The following is a 21,949-nucleotide window of genomic DNA, read 5'->3' as shown; positions in this document are numbered from 1 at the left end:
AAGTTAATTTCCTCATTTTAATATCCCGTGTTTAATTCATAAAATTTGCAAGGTACAGGAGAAAAACTGTTTATGGTTCTGTATAGTTTTTTTTCTTAAATCTGAGTCAAACAAACAGTGCATATTACTGCTATAGAGACGTTCCTAGAAATACCTTTCTGAGCCATTAAATTGGTTACTAGTGAATGAGCCACTTAAGGATCAATAAAAGCCTCATGTCTTTCAGAACCACACTCACTACTAATACTGTTTTCTTCTCCTCCTGCAAGTAATTTTATTTTCCTTTAGTTTACAGACACAGCCTCTAACAGGGAGATTAATGCGCTGGCACGATTCAGAACCGATTTCATTGTTTGCATAGCAGCATGCAGACAGGTATCCCAAGAGCTTCTGCCTCGTGGACACTCCACAGAAGCCCATCATCAGTGCCTGAAAGTTTGTTTGAAATCACTAAGCTTCCACCTTTAATTGCTGCTTTCTAACACTACTGGGGAATCTTGACTATTCAAGCGCACTCTTTAATCCAGCTCTACAGGAAAAATGCATTAACCTTCATGGCCTAAACCTGCCTTCAGCCCAGGGAGGAAGGACAAATTGTTTACTCAAGGCAAGCTAGCATAAATTTTTTAATAAATTCTATTTTGTTCCAAGGAAGTTCACAATTCATCTACAATCACGGATGAGATGGTATCAGAAAATAAAACTGCTCTTTGTTTCTTGTCATTAGTACTATGTTTACTGACATCTTTTTGGATGGCAAAATTAAGTGCAGACATTTCTGCTGACTAAATTAAATGGTTTCTGAAATGATCTTCAAGTCCTTGACAAATAAGTACATTTAACTTACTATTTTTCCTTGTGCATACTTGTCCAAATGCACACAAATACACATTTATCTTTGAAGAGAGAAAAATTAAAAGCCAAAAAAGAGATTAGTGATGCAATATTTATCAAAAACATAGGACATTATCCTATTTGAAGTATTATAGAATACTGTATTATCTCATGTGAAAAAATGTAAATATTACAGTAGGTATTTAATTTTAATAGAAATCCCTCTGCTCTGACTGCATGAATGCTACAGTATTAGTTGTCTTTTCCCATATGCAGCCTGGTGGAACATTTCCAGGAAGCATAACACTGGAATAAATCAGCCAGCTCGGGACTGACGAGTTGTTAATGGAGAAAGCACATGGTCAAACCCTGATGAGCTCCAGATCACGTGCTAGCACAAGTACTTGGAAAATTATGGTCAGGTGTTGCCAAGGAACTGCTCTAAGTTTTGACAGAGAGGCCAATGTCTTCAGGGTAAGACCAACTGAAAAGATAAGGAAGGACTGTTCATTTATATTTCTATCTACCCCTAATTCATGTGTCCGGTTGCAACATACGTAAGATTATAAACACCGATTCTGTTTTTAGGGTATTCTCATAGAAATATCTGAAGTCAGTTTTGCTTTTCCTTCCTACACAATGTCAAAGAATGGATAATGCTTTGGTGAGAACTGCACAGTAAAAAAGACAAGTTAATTTTGAAGAGAACAGGAAGGCGGCAGAGCTCCCTGAGGCACCCAGCAAGAGTTCCAAGCTGGCCACGCAGAACCCGCCACGCTCGTTGTGCTGCCACTACTCACCCGCAAAGCTTTGATCTGCAGCGTCCCCTGGTCCTGTATGGATGTCCGAGGGTCCCGGCCCAGGAAGGTGAACCCTTCCTTCAGCCAGCTGATGACAGGGAGGGGGTCGCCAGTGGCCTTGCACTTGAGCAGAGCTGTGCCATCCACTGCCAGGGTCTGGTTGACGGGGCCCTGGAGGATGATGGGCGGAGGCCGATCTGTCAAGACTAAAACAGTGGCACAGGCGTTGGCATCCACACCTTTAACCATCCTCTGCTGCTGCTGTAAGCCCTATTCTGCCATGCAGGACAAGTTTTAAGAAGCTGCTTGAAGTCAGCCTCTAAGAGGCTAAAAACATTATTTTTGGAGGAGCCATAGATAGAGGTTATCAATTAGCTGGCATATTTGAAAAGCATTTCAGTAAGCATTTTACTTCACCACTGAAAGATAACACGTAGATAGAAAAATATCTGTTAGCAAAGCTCATCAGGCTCATTTGGTTAACATAGGATGAAAACTAAGACCTTGATTCAGAGAAGAATTGAAGTGCGTCACTCTTCCAGTTTGGGAAAGCACTTAAATCACACCTTAGATGTCACATATGTGTTTAACCCAATTTATGGTCTAAAAGAGAAAACCTGTTGACTTAAAAGTGAAACACTACAGCTATTCTAGTTTGGGTACCAGCCACATCCCCCCTTCCTACTCTTTTTGCAAGTTTTCACCAGCAAGAATATCTAATAGTTACACAAAACATTTTCATAATCTGAGTGATCTAAATGATGGTGCCTCTCTTTCCAGCAGAGAAAAGCTCAAACTCAATCACACCATTTAACAGCTTACTTATCAAATAATTTCATCACCTATTAAAGCCATGAACTCCTATTTTTTTTCCCTGATAATTTACATCTGCATGCTTGCAGTATTGAATAAAGGACCCTGCAACGAGAGAAGAGAGTGCATGGTTGCTCATGAGCCTCATTTCATGACCAGTAGGATACCTTGAAGATGAGATAAAATGCTCATGTTCATATTTCTTGAAAGATTATTTTATCCCAAATAATTATGTTGTTGAACATTTTCTCTGGGCCATCTGTTAAGCTACAAAATATAACCTTTGTTTCTAAATAATGTCTTTATACAAACTGAATGTGAAATACTTGAATATACATAAGGCTAGGACTGCTGCAAAAAAATGAGTATAAGAACTGAGAATTCTTTTTACTTTTAATGTACTTTTATGTATTTACCATCCATACTGCTGCTGTTTTAAATTTTGAACAACTGAACAATTGTGTGACTGGTATTAAATATTGTAGCAGAGAGGATTAACTTCTAAACTGGTGCAAATTAGCCTGCCTCTGGTGATGCCATTTGAGTTTGAATAATTTATCCTATCTGAGAATCTGTTTATTTTAGTCCATACACAACACCTGACTCAATGAAGTAAAAACAAATTATTTTGAAGCAATATGTCTTCTGTTGTATTTGAGCTGTTTGAGATGCAAACTTCCAGAACTTTCAACAGATCCAAAGTGCTTTCATCATGCTATTTCATAAATAAAACATATCAGGGATATGTTATTGGCACATTTAATGCCTAAAATAATTGTTTTTGAAATTTTAATGTTGCAATAATACTACCTACCTTCTTTTGTTAACAAAATTCACACATATCAGAATCATTACTATTGCCAGAATCACACCTTGGAGTGTGAGCTCATCACATTCATTGAAATTGAAACTGAAAATAGAAAGCCAATACATATTTTGAACTGAAAATATAAAGCCAATGGAGATTATTTCGTAACACCAGAATGCGAAAGCTGTTTTGGAAATTCTGAAATATCACCCACTGAACTTAAGAGATGGGACAGGAAACACTATATAACAAGAAAAATGTAATGCATTTTTACCTTGATACAAAATGTTTGATCTCATTAAGGTTCCTTATGACTACATAATTCAGCCATTTGGTGAAATAAAAATTGATCTCAGCTCACATGTACTATCAGGGCAGCTGCACCATGAGTGTATTCAAATTAAAACTTAGCTGTGCAAGTTATCCTTTAGATTAAATGTAAACCAGCAAATCCCGGCATCCTAAGCAGCTAAAAATTAAGGAAGAATACCTATTTAAGTTGCAAGCTATTTCGTTGCAGTTATTTGCTTCATCTAAATGTCTTTCATATGTGTAGCAATGTAGGTATTTTCAAACCTACTGCATTACAGATATTGTTCTTTGGCATGTAATTAGATTTTTTTTACAGCCCAAATGAGGAGCTCATAATCCTTTAAATAGCTCTGATCAATAGTGTAATTGAAAGCCTCCTGGCCAGAAGGAATCTTCATTTTCAAGGGTGTTATGGGTGAAAGACCACTACAGGTTTCCATGACACTAAGGCTAAAGGTTAAATGAACACTTAGAGTTTCCACTGATCTGTGAACGGCTGTATTGTCTTCACAACTATGACTTGTAAATCTTCTCTAAAACATGTGTGTGCTTGCATTCCTACTACTCAGGTCCTCATGAGTAAGGATCCAAAACTTGGTTACAGTTTAAAATTACTTATATATATATAAGAAGTATTATGAAGAATACAGTGAAAAATAGCCACAAAATGGTGTGGAGATTGTTAGTTGTTTTTAAAATATTTTAATTACTTTGTTTCTTTTCATTTTCATAGTTTTCTCCTAGCTGGAAACTTTTGTATCTTTTCCACAAAAACATTTTTGGCAAACATATTTGCATGGCAAAAACATATTTGCATGGCAAAACAGAAGTTGATTTCAAAATTAATTTTAAAAATGGTTTTGAAACTATCTGCCAATATCCATACATCTGCATATTCTGGTAACTGAAAAAATAACAGATTCCTTTCGTGTTAAAATGCATCATAATTTTTGAATAGAGTATAGGAAAACAACAAATTGCATTTGTTCATGAACAGTTTATTCACTAAAAATTCAGTTTGGATCAACTGAAACCATTTTTAAATTTGGGCGATATGTGGTCAAATTACAATGGAAATTAAAATAAGAGAAAGACAAAATGAAGTGTTTACTTTGGCACATCCAAAATCAAAATTTAAAAAAAAAAAAAAAAAAAAATTCCTGGCGAAATAATGGGTAGAATCAGACAAAAAAGTAAGGAAATTCACATGATGAGGAGGGTTCTCTCTGAAAGGTGGAAAAGCAGAGACCAGTCCCTTATCTGTCTTTTATTTTTTTTGCGGAAGAGCTTCACAGGAAGCTGTGAAGTTGTTCTGAGTTTCTCCTCCTTGAAACCATTGCTCTTGCTATAAAACATGTAATATACTTTGGCTGAGGGCTAAGAGTCGTGGTGGTCAGATTTGTAGACAAGTAAACTGTGAAACATTTATTAATAAATTTTAATTATTATTGAGGAGAAATTAAGATCTTCTCCAAACTATTCTGTGCATGATTGACAAATACTAACACAATACTAATTGGAAACTGTTCCTTTCGTGTTGAGCATAGAAAGAGATGGAAGCACTTGGTTTTTTTGCATGATCTGTCATTTTAAGATTGTGAGCTGCATATTCATTTCTTGGGTTTGAAAGGATTGCTAAGATTCTTCAATTTTTAAAGTTATTTTGCTTTTCCAGATGTGTGTTAGACAGTGAATTACATGATAGCCTTTCAAGAAAATACAAGATTTGAATTTCAAATACGCTCAAGGCTCTTAGCACAGTCCATAATCAGCAAAATTATCACTCAACTCAGCACATTTCATCACAGCTAGTAATCTCTTCTCATGTGAACACTTGAGTTAAAAATATTTCCAGTAAAGACTTGTAAGTGCAAAAATGTAACAACTGAAACACTGCTATATATGGTATAATTAAGCACTTGTTTTTCTGCACATGACATGTTTTCATTCTGTATTGGAACTTCAATTGGATCTAAATTACTCTGGATCAAACAAAAATGTGTGCAAAATGAACAAGATGGCTCGCCACTGTTATTAAATCATTAACCAAACAGAAAAATTCTGGGCTAGGAAGTAAAACTGAAATCACCAGCCAAAAACTAGAACACTAATGCTTAAGCATATAGCTAGCATGCACAGTGTTTGTCTTTTATTATATCCTTAAAACTATTAAATCAGATTTCCCTACTGATAAAAGTCATTAGCTCCCATAACTTCTGCTCAGCATCAACCAAAACAGATTATTTCGACATTTATGGTTAACTTCCTAACTAAAAGCAATTAAAAAAATATCTGTGATCTAATGGTAGACTTATCCACGTAATCTCAGCTCCACAATGTTGTTTTGGCACTTTTCTTCTGACCTCACCCGCCCTTTGACTCTGGGATGAAATGCTATTTCTGTAAAGCAATCTTGTATTATTTCATAATGATCATGCTGACAGTGGGTTCTGGAAAGCATTTGAGGAAGCAGGCCCTGCACTCCTTGAGCAGCAGAGCTACCAGCTAATGCTCTCTCAAGCTATGTGGAATGCACACCGCCTTTAATCAGAATTAACCGGAGATGAGCTTGCATTTCAGCAGGGACACTTCCCCCCAGCTTGCTAAACAAACTAATGAAAATTCTGAAGAGCTCAATTAGGATTTATTTTTTTCCCTACACAAGAAATAGATAAAGGTGGACCAAAGCCCTTGGCTGTCAAAAGGAGGAATTTCTCATCAGTAGCATCCTTGAACCTGATTTGATCCACTCAGTGCCTGTTGCTGTAAATCTGTGCAGCATCAGCAGGTGTGACCATTAAACAGCTCAATGTCCTCCCAGCCAATGTTTGTGCGTTCTATTTATTCCAATCACAGCCATGGCCCTGAATCAGGCAGCACTATGGACAGATATTAAAAAATATTGCCTTTCCATTTCTTTTAAATGACCTTTTAATCTACATTTAAATTTGAATTGAATGAAAATGCATCATTTTGTCATAGACCGTGAGAGAAAGGACTCAGAGATTGCAGAGCAAAGCCAAGTCTTTAATCTCCAGAAACTACAGAAAAGCAATGCGCTATAAGAGATGCAAGAATAAGGCAGAAACTATTTCCCCTTGTCATAAAAATATAGGCAGCTTTTGGAAAACAAAGAAAAGGCATCAAATTAATGCTCAAACCTCTATAACACGAGCCTGAACCTCTCTACCTGTCACTTGTGATGAATATGCTCTTGTGAAAAGGCAGATTATTCAAAATTAGACATCTTTTCAAACTTTCATGGTGCAGGCAGGTCTCTAAGGGAACAGTAAAAGTAGACCTCTGCATATAACAACAGTTTTAATGGCAAAAATTCATCAAAGTCTGTCAGGAGATATTTAATGTGTCAGTTAAGATAAGGAATAATGATGCTGGGGAATGCCACTGTCTCTTAGAGGGATTCTCTTGTTTTCTTCACTAACATTAAAGGATGCAAACTTCCTTCTATCCACAATAGTCTGAAGAGGGATATCAACAGGATTCCTGACATATGAAAAGGATTCATCTTTGTAGATGGGAAACCTCAAGGTAGGATGAATCTCAAACCCAAAAATTTGAAATGAAAAGCATCAAGACAGGCCATGTAATTCTTTTCCTGTCCTGAAAACTCTTCTCCACCTATGGATTTTCATAACTTTTTTCACACCTACCCCTGCTGAGGCATTCCTAGAACACATAAAGCCCACTAAAGGGCTTCATGTTGTAGGCATTCTAAAAGCTACAGTACTCCACCACCTTCAGAGCAATGGTGTTGATTTAATTGAGCTAAGGACACATCCCCTACTTGTCTAAGATAGGACTGAAGACTGGTGGGAACTGAGATACATTTTTTTTGCACCCCAGTTCACCGCTTTAATCACAAACCTATTCATTCTCTGTATTTTTCTTTTTTGCAGTCCTACCTTAGCTCTAGCAAACCAAGCAGCTTCATTTCTCACCAAACCTATTCTAAGCTGTTTTTCCTCTTTATCCATTGTTAACAAACCTCCAGAAAGCAAGCAAGAGGCAAACTAGTCTTTGATGCCTTTTTTACTCCATAGACAAATACAGAGGTCTTTTCTCACTTTATTTCCTATAGAAAATTTTCCATTTACTTGTATGATTTATGTGATCTCATACGCCTTTATTTACACTGCTTTTAAAGTACTTTTGACAGGAAAAAAAAACAATAGGAATTTCTAACAGCTCACCATCAGTAACCTCCAGCTGAGCCTTTGCTAAAATGCTTCCAGCAACCGTCAGTGCTTGACAAATGTAGTAGCCTGCATCAGACCTCTGGATGTTGGTAATGGTGAGGTCCCCGGTCGGTGACACGGAATATCTGCTGTTGGGCTGCAGAGGCTGGTTGGGGAAGAGTAGGTTCTGCAAAGACAATTCATCTCACATCAATTCAAAACACAAAAGCACCGCTTTTCCTTCAGCTACCAGGACAATGGTTTTTCCTTAAAAGTACTATAAATAATCAAGGAGAAAAAGCAAGTGTGGTTCTGACTTTATGAACACATAGAGCTGCTTTCCCTGCCTTGGGCAACTCACAGTTTAAATTAGAAACAGCCTTTTGACAGCTCACAGTGCTGTGTTCTGACTGGGGTTTAGGCGAGGAGACATTTTCCAACAATCACACTTGAGTGATTTATATTTGCGACACATTCGTCTTCATTCTGAATGCAATTGTAATAATATACTCGGCTATCAAACCAGAAGGACATAGCACTACAGCAAACACTAGGAAAATAGCAGCAAGCATTGAATCCTGGAGACTTGGGAGAGCAGAGCACAAATGTTCAGAGGAAAGGAGAAAGTAAGAGCATGGCACATAAGTGAAGTCTGGAAGGAGGACAGGAGCATGACATAAAATAGGAGAAGCTGGCAGAGCATGAGAGTTTAAAGGAGAAGTAAAAGGAAATCAAAACTGTGATATAATAAAGGAGAAATTCAGCATAGAGCCTGGAGGGTGAAGAGAAAGGGTATTAATCTGATGTGGAAATCATCAGAGAGAAAAAAATTATTTCATGTAGGATAAGATATCAGTTAGCACAAAACAGGGAGATTAGTTTTTGCCTTTGGGCTGGATTGGAGAAAAGAGAGACGTCAATAATAATAACTGGAATGGCTCTAGTCGTCATTGCATATGATGAAGGACTGAATGAATCAATACTACAGACCAGAAAAGGTTTTAGTAGTGAGAGTTGTGTTTTCAAGGAAAAAGTTATACCCTCTGGCCCAGCTCTTGTGAATATATAAGAACAGGAGAAGGAAGGCAATGTGAAGAGAAAGGTCAGTAGCATTGCACAATAAGACAGGAAGGAGAACAGCTTAAACAATAATTAAACAACAGTAATTGCAGTAAAATAGGGTCTGGGTTTTATGTCAACTCAACAAGACTTTATGAAAAATACAGTTGTTTGCATCAGGAATACTCCAAAACACTGTTACCATGCCATGATAAGTTTTCAGTCATTACTGCAGCTCTGTTTAGCTCTGCTGTGCTTTCTAAGATGATTCCCTACTAACTTTTCAGCTCATCTCTACTGACTAAAAATGAAATCTAGAAGTGCAGAGTACGGTATTAAATGAATTTTCTGCAGATCTGTTTCTTCTGAAGCAGCCCTTGATGGTTTACAGAAATTATTTGGAACTGATAAGCAACAAACTGCTTAAGAAACAACTAAGAATTTAAATAGGAAACAAATTCTATTTTTAAGTGAAACTCATGCCTTTATCTCTATGGTTTTGGAAGCAAAAGGAAAGAGATATGCTTTAAACAATATCCCGTGTTCCAAGTATCTTTTTAATTGTATTAACTTACTGGATTACTCATCACACTAGGTTTTTCTTTCACTGCCTTTCAATAGCAATATTTAAGAAATTTATAATAGCAATTTTTTTCTCAAAAATCAATATTTACCCAATAAACATGCCAGATAATAGGAAAAATAATGTTAAAATTCTGAAACAATTTGAGGCCCTGTTTTCTGAACTGCCTTGAAACTTCCAGAATTATATCTGCCTGGCACAAGATACCTACTGGATAAGGATATTATGAAAATTTCAGTAAATATGAGAAAGACGAGGAATTTGACATGGCTGACTTACTCATTATGTAAAGTGTAAAAAGAAGCTGAATGTAAAAGACAGTGCAAGGATTAAGCCCCTAATTCTTAAGAGAAAAACAGTCCAAAACCCTCTTTATCACTTCACTAGAAAGGGGAATCAATCCTTGTTTTTGTCTTCAGTATAAGCTTCTCTATTCTGGGAAGGTATCGTGTCCCAGTGAATATTGCACACATCAGAAGGAGTTAATCAGTCTCATAACTCCTCCCTTCAAACACCAGATAACTATGAACTATAACTTGTCCTAAGTTACAGTACAACCCCCTTTAAATGCTTTTCAGCATTACACTGGTTTTAATTTGCTGTCGGGTTGCTCATCTGGGCACAATGGTGGCATGCTGGGCTGTAAACAGAGGGACCAGACCAATCCCTGATATAGTACCACTGAATTTATCTGAAGGAAGAATTTAATCCACGGAGGCTGAAGGTTACACACGCCCTGCCCTCGCATGTCATCGGTGAGCGGCTGTTGGGCTCTGGGGAAAAGGCTACTAAGCACAAAGGACCAGCTGTTTATACACAAGCTGGCACAAAAAATTACTCAGGAGGGAACAGCTCCCCTCCCTTCCAGCTGGTTGTGCTCTAAAATGCAGCATCGAGAAATGGATTCAGAACCAAAAATGCCCTACAATTACTGGGGTGGGATAACATGACTATATAACATTGCTTTGAACACTGGAAGTGGCGCTGCAAACAGTTCCCCTAAAAGCAGAAACAGCATTGTAGAGACAAGCAACAATTTATAGCTGGGAGGCAAAGGTGAAAAGTCCTGTAATTTGGCAAAATTCCACTCTCCATTGCTATGATGATATACACTGTGTGGAAACTAACACACTCTGTGGCATCTCACAGCAAAATCTGGCAAGTTATACACTGAGATGGCAATCCCAACCTGTGTTACTTCACTGATGATCAATTAAGATAACATGAGAATGTTGTAAACCACATTGAGCCATGTTTCAAGGTTTGATTATAAACCATGCAAGTATCAATTTTTATGTTGTATTTATTTGCCAAAAAAGACTATTCTAACCCTTAGGGATCTGGTTCTCAATATGGTAATTAATTTTCCAGGTTTGCAATTAAGCAGCTTCAACATAGTACAATCAGTAGGTAATAACATTCAATTAAAGACACAAGATGCATTTTCACCTTAAAATGTTTTTACCCTTGAAGTGATACCAATGGAAGAGGATAAAATAGAGTATTAACACTTTTCAATTACGCTAAATGACTTTAATCCTGAAAATGATGTCCTACTTTAATTAGAAGCTCTTCTCTTTATTACAGCATGATGGATGTCCACTTTATTAGATTCAAGTGTGACACTATAAGCTCACTTTACATAAACATTACCATGTTATTAAAATGCTCTACAAGGAAGGGGTTTGAAATGTTTGCTAGCACATCAGTACTTCCTACTTTAATTTCGATATGCTATTCTACCTTCCCCTTGGAAAAACTGTCACCTTAGTGAGACTCACAACACTGTGTTTTTCCAGGATGTGATCCTTGGAGGCCACATCTAAATTTCTCTAAATATTACAATGAAGGTTAATGAACACTGAAGGGTAAGCTTGCACTCAGACAATAAAATAATCACACCCATAAAGTAATTGTGTTGTGTCTTTGTAAGCCACCAAGATAGCGGAGCACAAAATGCTGTCAGCCTGGTCCTGTCATTCTGGACCAGTTTTCTGATCTGCTGAGAAGGTGAAGCAGAAGCAGGTGGGGCAGAGCAGGAGATCTGTGGTTCAGCTCTTATTTCACTTTTTACCTGAGCTGGTACACACAAAGCCTCCAGTAAAGAAATGTCGTGGCCTCACATACAAATACTAATCTATAGAATTTACTATGGGCTGATGGCAGCGCCAATTGCTGCTTCACAAATTTTGCCTTCAAAGATGATCAGACAAATATTTCCAAAAGCAGATCTGGAAATTTTTTGAGACAATTTTACTGAAGCAAGCATCTGTGTGCTCAAAACCTGTATCTGTATGCTCTATGAGAAAATGCCAATGCAAATCAGCTTGCTGGATACATTCTGCTTGATCATGTCTAGACAGGTTGTGAACTGTAATTACTGGCTCTGATTAGTTCAAAATTGAGTCATACCTTTTTTTATCTACTGTGCCTGTCTCACCCACCTGTTTGTTAGGGGCTTCAGAACACAAAGCCTTTAATATACATACTGTTCCTTTCTACTCATCTAGACAGTGCCTAGCACAGTTTTCAACAACTTAAATGGCCTTTGTGTTCTTCAAAATATTAAAAAAAGGGACACAAATTTCAGTAGGGAACAGTGATAGTTTAAAAAGACAAATTTCTATGAAAGATGAAAAGAACTGTGAAAGATAATGTAAATAATTCTCTTTGAAATTTAACAATATAACTATTTAGAAAGACTTAAAAGACTTACAGAGTGCTTGCAACTTACCTGACTTCCTTCTTTTTGCCAGAAAACAGCTGGCTGAGGATTTCCTTTAGTTTCACAAGGAAAAGTCACAGTTCGACCCTGGGCTACAATCTGGTCTCGTGGTCTCACCACAAACTGTGGGGGAGCTAAAAGGTAAGAAAAAACATGGTATAAGTTTAGGATATTTTGCAAGGGAGAGAAAGGGAATATTGAAGGAAAAAGACAACATTATGGAGATTTGTTTTATGTCAGGAGGACATGACACCAGAAACATTCATTAGTATAGACAGGATTAATATATAAACAGAAACAACAACAGCGACAAAGAGAGCAGCAATATATGTATGTGACATCCCCATTATTAAAAAAAAAAAAAAAAATTAAAAAAGGAAAGAAACATTACAGCCATTCATGCTAGAGTCAATTCTGATGACATTAAATGCTAAAGAGCAGAAGTCAGGTGTTTATATTGCTGACTCTGGACGTATTCTACCTTTGTTCTGGAAAGGTATCAGCACCCTCAGATCCTCTCACACTTCACAGAGCTTGCTGGAGCTATTGTGTATTGCAAGGTATGAATTAGGATAAACAGACTGCCTTTCTCAATCTGCCCCTCTGGACTTTTAAAAATGATTGAGAAAGGAGAGAAAGGTCTGGATGACAGCAAAAGAACCCAAGTTTAAGAGCTCCTGCACTCCTCTTGGAAGCAGCTTAGTCAAGAATGGTGTGGGGAGGAGGACTTGCTGTAAAAAGAATCTTTGCTAAATGAACACAAACTTGGTAAATCCAGGTTTCAGCTAGTAGAGAGAGAAGCAAAAATTGAAGAGTTGATGGGGAGAGGTGAGTGGTGAGTAAGAAGGAAGAAGTATTTCAGGAGGCAAGGAAGACACAAGAAAAAGGAAAAAAGGGGACTGGAGTTAAAACAAGAAAGAAGAAGCAGGACTAGCTGTGTTTTCAAGTATCTGGCATTAATGGTGTTCAGTCAGAGGGGGACCAGAAAGCGTAGTCAGAAGTGAACGATTTCTAAGAGAGGAGCATAGTTTTCTGGAGGATAATGGTGGAGAATAGAGAGACAATGCCTAGGAATGCGAAGGTAGAAAAAAGTAGAAATGAGTAGAAAGAGTGTGGGGAAGAAGTGTTAGAGGACTTGAGATAAATAACTTGAAATCAGTAAATATGTTAAGCATGATGTAGAAGTAAAGTAAATGATTTTTCTATGTGGGACATGAAGACTCTCCACTCTTGGTTCATCACTGGAATTCACTGAAAGGGGATTTGAACTCCTTTGTGTATTTTAAAAATGTAAACAGCATCTCAAAGGACTAGCTAACTTTTGGGGCAGGCTGGAGAAGGGAAAAAAAGTAAAAAAAGAAACTCAAACCCCTCACCCCACCCTTGTTTTCTTCTATTCCACTATTGGTTTTGTGGGTGTGCAGGTAAACAGAATTTAAGTGTTTTAGAAAACCGTATTTTCAGCATTATAATTACAAACTATTTAATTAGGCACGAAGAGCAATCAAGACCCAGCTTCCGATTACACCTGCTGACAGCACAGACACAAACCTGCTAACTGCATAGAAACGTGGGCAGACCTGATTCTCCTGAAACACACTTTGCACATATCTCATGAGGTATTTCCCAAGGCTTTACAGATCAGCAAGAGCCTCAAGAGCATCAATGAGTAGTGCTGGCACTCTTTAAATAAGAATTGTAAAGCACTTAACCACAAATCACAATCAGTTTAGAAGGTCGAGGGTATTTTCTTCTGCCTCACGCTCCTTAAGAGAGGTTTGGGCCTCTCTTGAGAGAAGTGTCCACCTCTTCCTCCACCTTAGGAGGTGGTAATCTTATGAACAGGCAGGACTAAGGGTGAGGTGCCCTCTTGCTGCCTGTTTACAGCCACGTGAGGTTTTGCGGTTTCTAGAAGGTGTTGCTAAACATGCTCTAGGAACTGAACTCATGCTATAGCACTCCTCAAGTGCTGAGCTGCAGCCAGCCTCTTGGGTTTCCCTCACCTTGTTTCACCCAGCAGATCCACGTGCAACCCCCACAGGTGCCAGAAAACTGCAGTGTGCTAATCAGTGCGTGTGATTGTTCAGCCCTACAGGAAGGGGGAAAGACCTGTAAGCTGTGAAGCAGAAACCTCCCTTCTATAGACACACTTTACACTAAGCTATCTCGGCTGCTCTGACCACCTGCTTAATAAAGGTCACTGAATTAGCCCAGTGTTTGCTGCTCAGCTATAGAAGTTCATTGCCCAGAGTACTAATATAGAATCAACAGTGACCTCGGGCTCAGCAGAGAGAAGAAACCCCCTAATCTCTTCAGGTGCTATACCTGCTTTTGACAGGAGCTGTGCACACCTGACTCCTGTCTATGCAAAGTTGTGGGTGGCCTCGAGACCACAATCTTTCTATGGTGTCTAAAGCCTGGTGTCTGGAGACCATCCCATAGACCTACCCTAAGCAGGATGGATGGCCAAATTCTTCTTAGGCTTGCTTGCTGCCCTGGGGGTGCACAGACAGCTCAACAGTAGCAAGAAGAGCATGGCATTTCCATGAGCCTGTCCTTCAAATCATGTAACTGAGTAAATATGCAAGGAAGGCAAGTCAAAAGGTTCATCTGAAACACTCTCACACACACAGGTCTCTATTGTAAAACAGTAATTCAGAGCTCCAAACAGATATAACACAACTGGATGTGTTGCTGTAGCAGATCTTTCAAGGATCAAATTAAGGTAATTTGGCAGTCAAGGAACAATGAGAAATACACATGCTGTTTCTTGACCTGTTCCTAATTTTCAACATCTCTCACTTTCCTAAGAGCAGAAAAAAAGTTCCTTTTTTTTTTTTTTTCCCCTTCCTTCCTTCCCCAATCAGACAGGAAAAAGAAATCTGTAGCTCTGACCTGGACTGAACCTGTTGCTCTATTCTATCTCCCTGCCAAGGGGAGTCCTCTCCATCATCTGACCAGACTACATGAGCAGATATTTGGCCTCCCAGTTACTAGGTCAGGCTTTCTAAAGACTCCAGCAAACAATCATGCATAATTATGCAACAATATCTTTTCTAGCTTTGCTCTGCAGCCTTAATTACTAGAAATTAGCTATAAAAATAAATGAATCAGAGCTTTTACTCACATTAAATTGAGCACAAAACCAGTTTCTTCAGCCAAACTACTTAGCATTGTAATTTTAAAGGGCATGAAAAACATAATTTTTGAAAAATAAACCTTGCATGCATTTTTTAAAAAATTATTCAAAGATGGAGTTATATAATGAAGGAAATCTTCATTTTGCCATAGTTTGTTGTCATATTCAACTATAGGTGTGTTTACAGACAGCCTCTGATAAAAATACCATTGTTTACAGCACTTAATGTTTTTACCATATCAGTTTTATCTGTCAATTTCTAGTTGAACTTGAAAACTGAAAATAACAGCTAATAATTGCAGGAGAAATTCTTGGTCAAATGCAACTACCCAAATACTGTGACTGTCATTATCCCCAGAGATTGCAGCATGACCCTGCTCAGAGACAGCAAGGCTTCTTTGACAGAACAAGCACTTAGGTTCTTCAATTTTCTTAAAAAAGAGAGCTCATTATGTTCACATATGGATGCTGTTTATAAAGACAGACAAATATTATTACTTCCATTCTGCAGAAGGGTTAAGTGAGATCATGACTTGTTCAAAGCGTGGCTTCAGTGGAACATTGGGCAAAATTTATTCAAGCCATTATTGCTGCTCTCAAAGTAGGTGAATTTCTAAAACATTCTGAAAGTGTGCAGTTAGAGAAGTAACAGCAGGCTTGATATGCTTCAGCTGTTAAAGTTATGGGGTACTTTAATGCTTAATTCAAGCTAAACTTTAAAATCATTTGAAGGATCTGTTGAAAAAACTTACGAAGCAGCAAACTGTGTTGTGCCTACCAGACTATTACTTTTTACTATTTCAGATGTAACATAAACTGGATTGGAAGAAGCAGAGTGGAAAGCCTCTTGCTTAACTGACATCTGAAAGTCAAAGACAGCGGCTCTAAAATGAAATATATTGCTTGGATTGCACCAGACTAGCCAGAAATATGGGGGGAAAAAATAATTTAAGATTACAGACCCAATATACTTCTATTGGAACTTCTTTTCTTCTTTTTTTTTTTTTTTTTTTTTTTTTTTTGGGAAATTTAAATAGTACACAGTAAATTAGATTTGATTTTTGTCAAATTATGCTTTGATACTGCATTCAGCAAGCACTGGCTTCAATCAATGTCACACTAGAGCTCTGTTATGCTAATAGATGATATGGAAATCAGATGGTTGAACATGAATAGAAAGCGCAGGCCATGTACGAGGGGGCTTTGAGATGAGGGGATGGGGGGACCCTAAGGTTAATCACATCATGTTCAGAACTGTTTTTACAGCACAGAACAGTATTCGACTGCAGGAATTAAAATGGAGATAGGAAAGCATGAGCAGTAGTGAGCATTAGTTATGTTGTTCAAAATGGGAAGAGTGCATTCTGTTGCACTCTCACAGGATGTTGGTGGTTTATGCATGACTGAATGTATCTCTTATGCTGTTAAAAAATGTCTACGAAGGTAGCCCCTGCTCCAGTGTTAAAAAGCTTTTAAAAAAATACAAAAAAAAAAAAAAAAAAAGCTGCATATGATTTCAAAGGGATTTTTCAGTTCTACTCCAATCTTAATAGTTAGCAGAATCTCTAATCTGATAGGATGGATCTAATGCATTTCTTCTTAGTACTGCTGCTGAATACTAAAGGTTACACTGAGTCAACAGGAGCTGATAAAGCTGTTAATGCAGAGAAGCTTGACTGAGACAGAGAGTTCATCCCTTGTAGGTGAACTCTGGTCATCTGATAAGAAATGTGGCAGAGGACTCAGAAGGGGAGGGGAAATTTAATACATAAAAATGTGAATTCATAGCAAAAAAGTACATTGATCCCATATCAAGTACTAGCAACATTTTTTTCCAGTGACAATTTTCTCAGCTGATCTTGTGATTTGGACTTGACATGGAAATCAATGCTCCTATGGGAATTTTATTACCATAACTTGCTCACAGTACCTTCCCCCAGACCAGATGCCCTTGGGTTCATACATTATATTGGTGAGTTTAATTAAAAGTAGATATCTTAGCAAGTTTTTTGTTTTTTTTTTTTCTGGTATTTCTACTGCAACAGATGGGATCAGTGAATTAAGGCAAATTGTATGAAGTTCAACAAGGCCAAGTGCTGGGTCCTGTACTTGAGTCACAGGCAGTGCTACAGGCTTAGGGAAGAGTAGCTGGAAATTTTCCTCACAGGAAAGGACCTGAGGGTGCTGAGCTGACCAGCAGTGCCCAGGTGACCAAGAAGGCCAGTGGCACCCGGCCTATACCAGCAGTGGTGTGGCAGCAGGACCAGGGCAGGGATTGTCCCCTGTGCTGGGCACTGCTGAGGCCACCTCGAGTCCTGTGTACAGTTCTGGGCTCCTCACTGCAAGAAGGACACTGAGGTGCTGGAGAAGTGGTGTCCAAAGAAGGGCAATGGAACTGGGGAAGGGTCTGGAGCACAAGTGAGTTGAGGGAAGTGGAGGTGTTTATCCTGGAGAAAAGGAGGCTTGGGAGAGATCTTACTGTTCTCTACAGCTCCCTGACAGGAGGGTGTGGCTAGGTGGAGGTCGGTCTCTTCTCCCAGGTAACAAATGATAAGTCTAGAGGAAGTGACCTCCAGTCGTGCTAGAGGAGATTTAGATTGAGTTTTAGAAAAAATGTCTTCACCAAAAAAAGACTGTCAAGCACTGGAGCAGGCTGTCCAGGGAAGTGGTGGAATCACTATCCATGGAAGTATTTGAAAGATCTTAAAGGTCTTTTCAAACAGAAATGATTCTATGATTCTACCAGGGAATATGAGAATTTATTCAAACCTCACTAAAGCTGGTAGAAATTCTCCTATTGGCTTATATGGACTTTAGATAAAATCCATTTAAAAAAAAAAAAAGTATTACAGGAAATGAGTGACAGCAACAAATTTCAAGGGCTTAAATTGCAGATTTGACAACCTTTAATTACAACTAATTTCAGTTGATAGTGAACTGCACATGAAATCCATCATGGAGATTACTTAGGCAAGCTAAAATGATAAAGACGAGGGCTTCATTTTAAACTGGAATTGTTTATTATCCATCAATATATTTCTATGACTGGTTCAAATGGGGCAAGGGGAAAGATTCTAATTGTAAATATTCTAAGCAAAATTCAGATAATGGTAGGGGAAAAGGCTCTGAGGAACAAGGAGAAACACACTGGCTGGTAAAGTAGCAAGATCCTGTAATACTCAGTTCTTTTTCCAGCAGGGAAGAGACAACAGGCAAACCTAAGATTTCCACCTACAGTCTTTTTCAGTATTGTACATCTGCAGAAATCAATTAATTTCATTTGAACAATCAAGGTTACAACTGGTACAATACTCAGTTGCTCCATCTGGAGCTAAGAGAGTCAGCTGGGGGACAAGATAATGTTGCCTTCCCCAAACTACTTTTTGGATTTTGGAATACCCATCAGATCTTCTTTTGCAAAGACTTTCTCCTCTTTCAAGGTATCTCAGTGCTCCTCTCAAATCCTTACTGCAGTGACAATATTCATGTGGCACCCTCAGCTGCCTTTGATACACGTGGATCTTTTAAGAGATCAAACTCAATTCCACTCTTACAAGTACAAATCAAGACTTGCCTGTAAGACATTTACACAGAGGACAGGAGAAGCCCGCAGAGCTCCATGCAAAGTAATACGTATTTTCAAAAGGGAGGTAACCCTTGACACCACCTATGGAATAGAACCAGCTATCTGTAGGATTGCTTTGCTGGTTCCTGATACCAGCTTAGATGACAATTGAAGGCAGTACAGGAACTCTTGAAAGGGGGAAAAAAAACCAACCCCTACCTTTCTGTGTCATTGGTTAAATTTGTCTGGCAGACATTGGAATTTTAGATGATTTTGTGATACAAATACAAAATAACACTGTAAGGTCCTATTTATGCACCTTGTAACAATGTTTAGCATGAGCTGTCAAGAACTGCAAATACAAAAGTCTAGAAATTTTGAAAGATCTTTTTCAAGGCTACTATTGCTGATGGAGTAAATAGAGAAAAAAAACAAAGTAGGTGCAGCCTCAAACTCCAGAATGGGCTGATTCAGCAGTTCTTCCCTCAAAAGTTCAGATCTTCTTAATGGGGACTGCAAGTGATGTGTGGTTGTTAGGACACAAAATTATTAGTGGACTATTAGCTGTGACTAATGATAAATCAAGGGTGTAGCCTCTGACACAGGAGCCATTACAGAAGATGGAGAGGATGACGGCTTAGGCCTATTACTAAATCAGATCTTTCTTATCAAGGATAAACTAATGGAAGCTAAGGATAATAATTCTCTTTAAAGAGAAAGACATCTCAATCTTATGGTATGCACCAATGATTAGGTGTGCTCACACACAGGGAAGGCAGTAACTTTTTAGCAATTGAGTTACAACTGAGTTACCCGGAAAATGAGTTTCCTCTCTTATTCTGCCATTCCCTAGACGGTATGAGCCTTTGAAACAAATGCATAAATCTCATTTTGTGAATGTTTTTTTGTTTTGGTTTGTTTTAACAATGTCCTCTTGATGTCTGTTTATAGTGTTCTCTGTTTCATGATTTCTTCTTCAGGTGAATAATTCTGCCACTAAAATGAAGAATGGGTGGGTTGTGGGGATAAGAAGTGTTTCATGGAGCCGTCAACTAGACACATGATACTATTTTAAAATCACATGTGTGGAGGTGGCAAAGCAGGTCCTTGGTTTGGAGTCTTCTGGAAAGCAGCTTCCCATGACCTAGGGAAGCACAGATAATCCATAGTTTGAATATCACCTTTAACACTGACACTGCTTCAAAATCAGTCCTCACACATCCTGCAACTACAGGCCAAATACACAGAAGCAGAAGCACATGGCACAAGTGGGCAGAACTGCTGGCAGATTGAAGGAGAGGAAACACTCTCCTTCTGAGGAAGAAGAATCAGAGCAAGAGGTGGAGAGCAAGGGGAATTATTACCAGGACCAGTTCTCCTGTAGATGTCCTTCACACTGCTCCTGTGTCATGGAAAGTGAGGAACTTCTTTTGTTTTGGTTTGGTTTGTTCCTGTTTTCAGATGAACCATGTATAAACACAACATTGTGAAAAGAGCACACTTTGATCATTTGAGAATGCTAAACCTTCTTTCATACTAATTGTTCTAATTTTCGATTTAAATTCAGTTTCTGAATTTCACATATAACAACATTTTTATCCTTCAGTTGCTCTGACACACTGAAGCAGATAATCTCTTAAAGCATGGAAGCATAAGCATTTTTTACTTCTTTGCAAGAGGTGAAAGAAGTCTAGAGAATCAATAAATAAGAACTGCTAACTGCCCTATATATTTTGACACACAGAATCTCTCTTTTATCCCTGGATGACCCAAAAGAATGAAGTTGGATAAATCTGCACAGTGGAAAAAAAGATTTGTTCTTCATTCTTCATTCCCAGGACTAATGTAAATTAAAAAATACACTGAGAATAATTATTAAAAAAAAAAATTCGAGTCTGCCTCCTACATAGCCAAAAACATCTACTTTCCATTCCTCCATCCCATTTTCCAGTGCTCTGACTTCAACAGCAGCATTTTTGCTGGGCCCCTCTTCCTCTTTGTTTTATAGTACATTTAAATATTTAGTTTAAATATCAGTCTTAATTTCATCCCAGTGACTGTAGCCTGTTCTCACTTAGTCATATATCTCTATTTTATAATACCTTGTATTATAATACTATATAATAGTATTTTATATATACATATATAGTAGATATATACTATATGTATTATATAATATGTATAATACTCATCTCTTTTAAGCAGCCCACAAACTTTACAGATGCTATTGGGTCTAGAAAGTTCTTCATTTAGTTTTGATGTATATAAAGAAAAGGAGCACTGATTCTGTCTGCCCAATAACTTCCATTACTCAGGACTTTCTACTTTAGACAATACCTTGCAATTTTTTGTTTTTTCCCAAGTTCCTGAGATTCAGGGTATACTTTTGCTCAGATCACATAGAAAAGATGTCCTCTCCTAAAATCTTAAGACTTTAGCCTGGTTCCTTATGTAAACTGTACCCTTAGGAGATGGCTTGTGCCACTCTTACCTCCTGTGAGTTTAACAGTCAGAAAAAAATAAAATTAACAAAAATAAATTTAATATGCCTTGATTCCTTTTTTCAGGGGGGACATCAGGATAGTTAGCTGGCAATATGCTTAAAAAATAAAAGCCCTTGTTGATAGTAGGATTTAATCAAAATAATAACTGCAATCTGGTTACCTCCTACAAAAAGACATGAATTCACGTGCTGCAGAGAAGAGCTAAGGAGATGATGAGAGGGGCAAAGAGCCTGCATAGGCACATAAGCTACAGCGAGAAAGGTGACAAATTCCTGGTTTGTTTACCCTTGAGAATAAATAAGGGTGAGAGAAGACGCTCTGCTCAATTTGGGACACTGATAAACAAAGAGAGAAAAAGGAGAGAGGAAGAAAAATTGCTATTTATTCTGAGTGACAGTGTTAACATTCTAGGAATAGGGCACACAGTAGTTCTGCTGTTGAGTAACACTGAGATCACATCCCAGCTCTAAATTGGCTGGCAGCAATAGAGCAAAGAAAGTGAAGATTCATGTATTGATTTCCACATTCCTCTCAAAGGAAAGGTAACCAATTACTCCTTTTACTGAAAGGAAGGGAAAAGCTTGGGGAGAGCAACACATCAACAGACCTTT

General features: G+C 38.1%; 1 protein-coding gene across 6 annotated transcripts in view; it reads right to left on the bottom strand.

Annotated features, from left to right (window-relative positions):
- Positions 1 to 21,949, bottom strand: part of ROBO2 (roundabout guidance receptor 2) — a 417,898-nt gene that overhangs the window by 89,649 nt on the left and 306,300 nt on the right. For all 6 annotated transcript variants that reach the window (XM_088051137.1, XM_088051139.1, XM_088051141.1 and 3 more), the window contains 3 exons: positions 12,140 to 12,264; positions 7,779 to 7,950; positions 1,635 to 1,840 (listed from right to left, as the gene is read on the bottom strand). In XM_088051137.1, coding sequence (XP_087907263.1) covers positions 1,635 to 1,840; positions 7,779 to 7,950; positions 12,140 to 12,264 — 503 coding nt within the window. The remainder of the gene's footprint in view (positions 1 to 1,634; positions 1,841 to 7,778; positions 7,951 to 12,139; positions 12,265 to 21,949) is intronic.

The sequence above is a fragment of the Pseudopodoces humilis genome, chromosome 2, assembly GCF_049639895.1.
Source record: "Pseudopodoces humilis isolate 2021_Gansu_Grassland_sample_001 chromosome 2, ASM4963989v1, whole genome shotgun sequence".
NCBI lineage: Eukaryota > Metazoa > Chordata > Aves > Passeriformes > Paridae > Pseudopodoces > Pseudopodoces humilis.
This window is presented reverse-complemented; position numbering and strand designations above follow the sequence as displayed.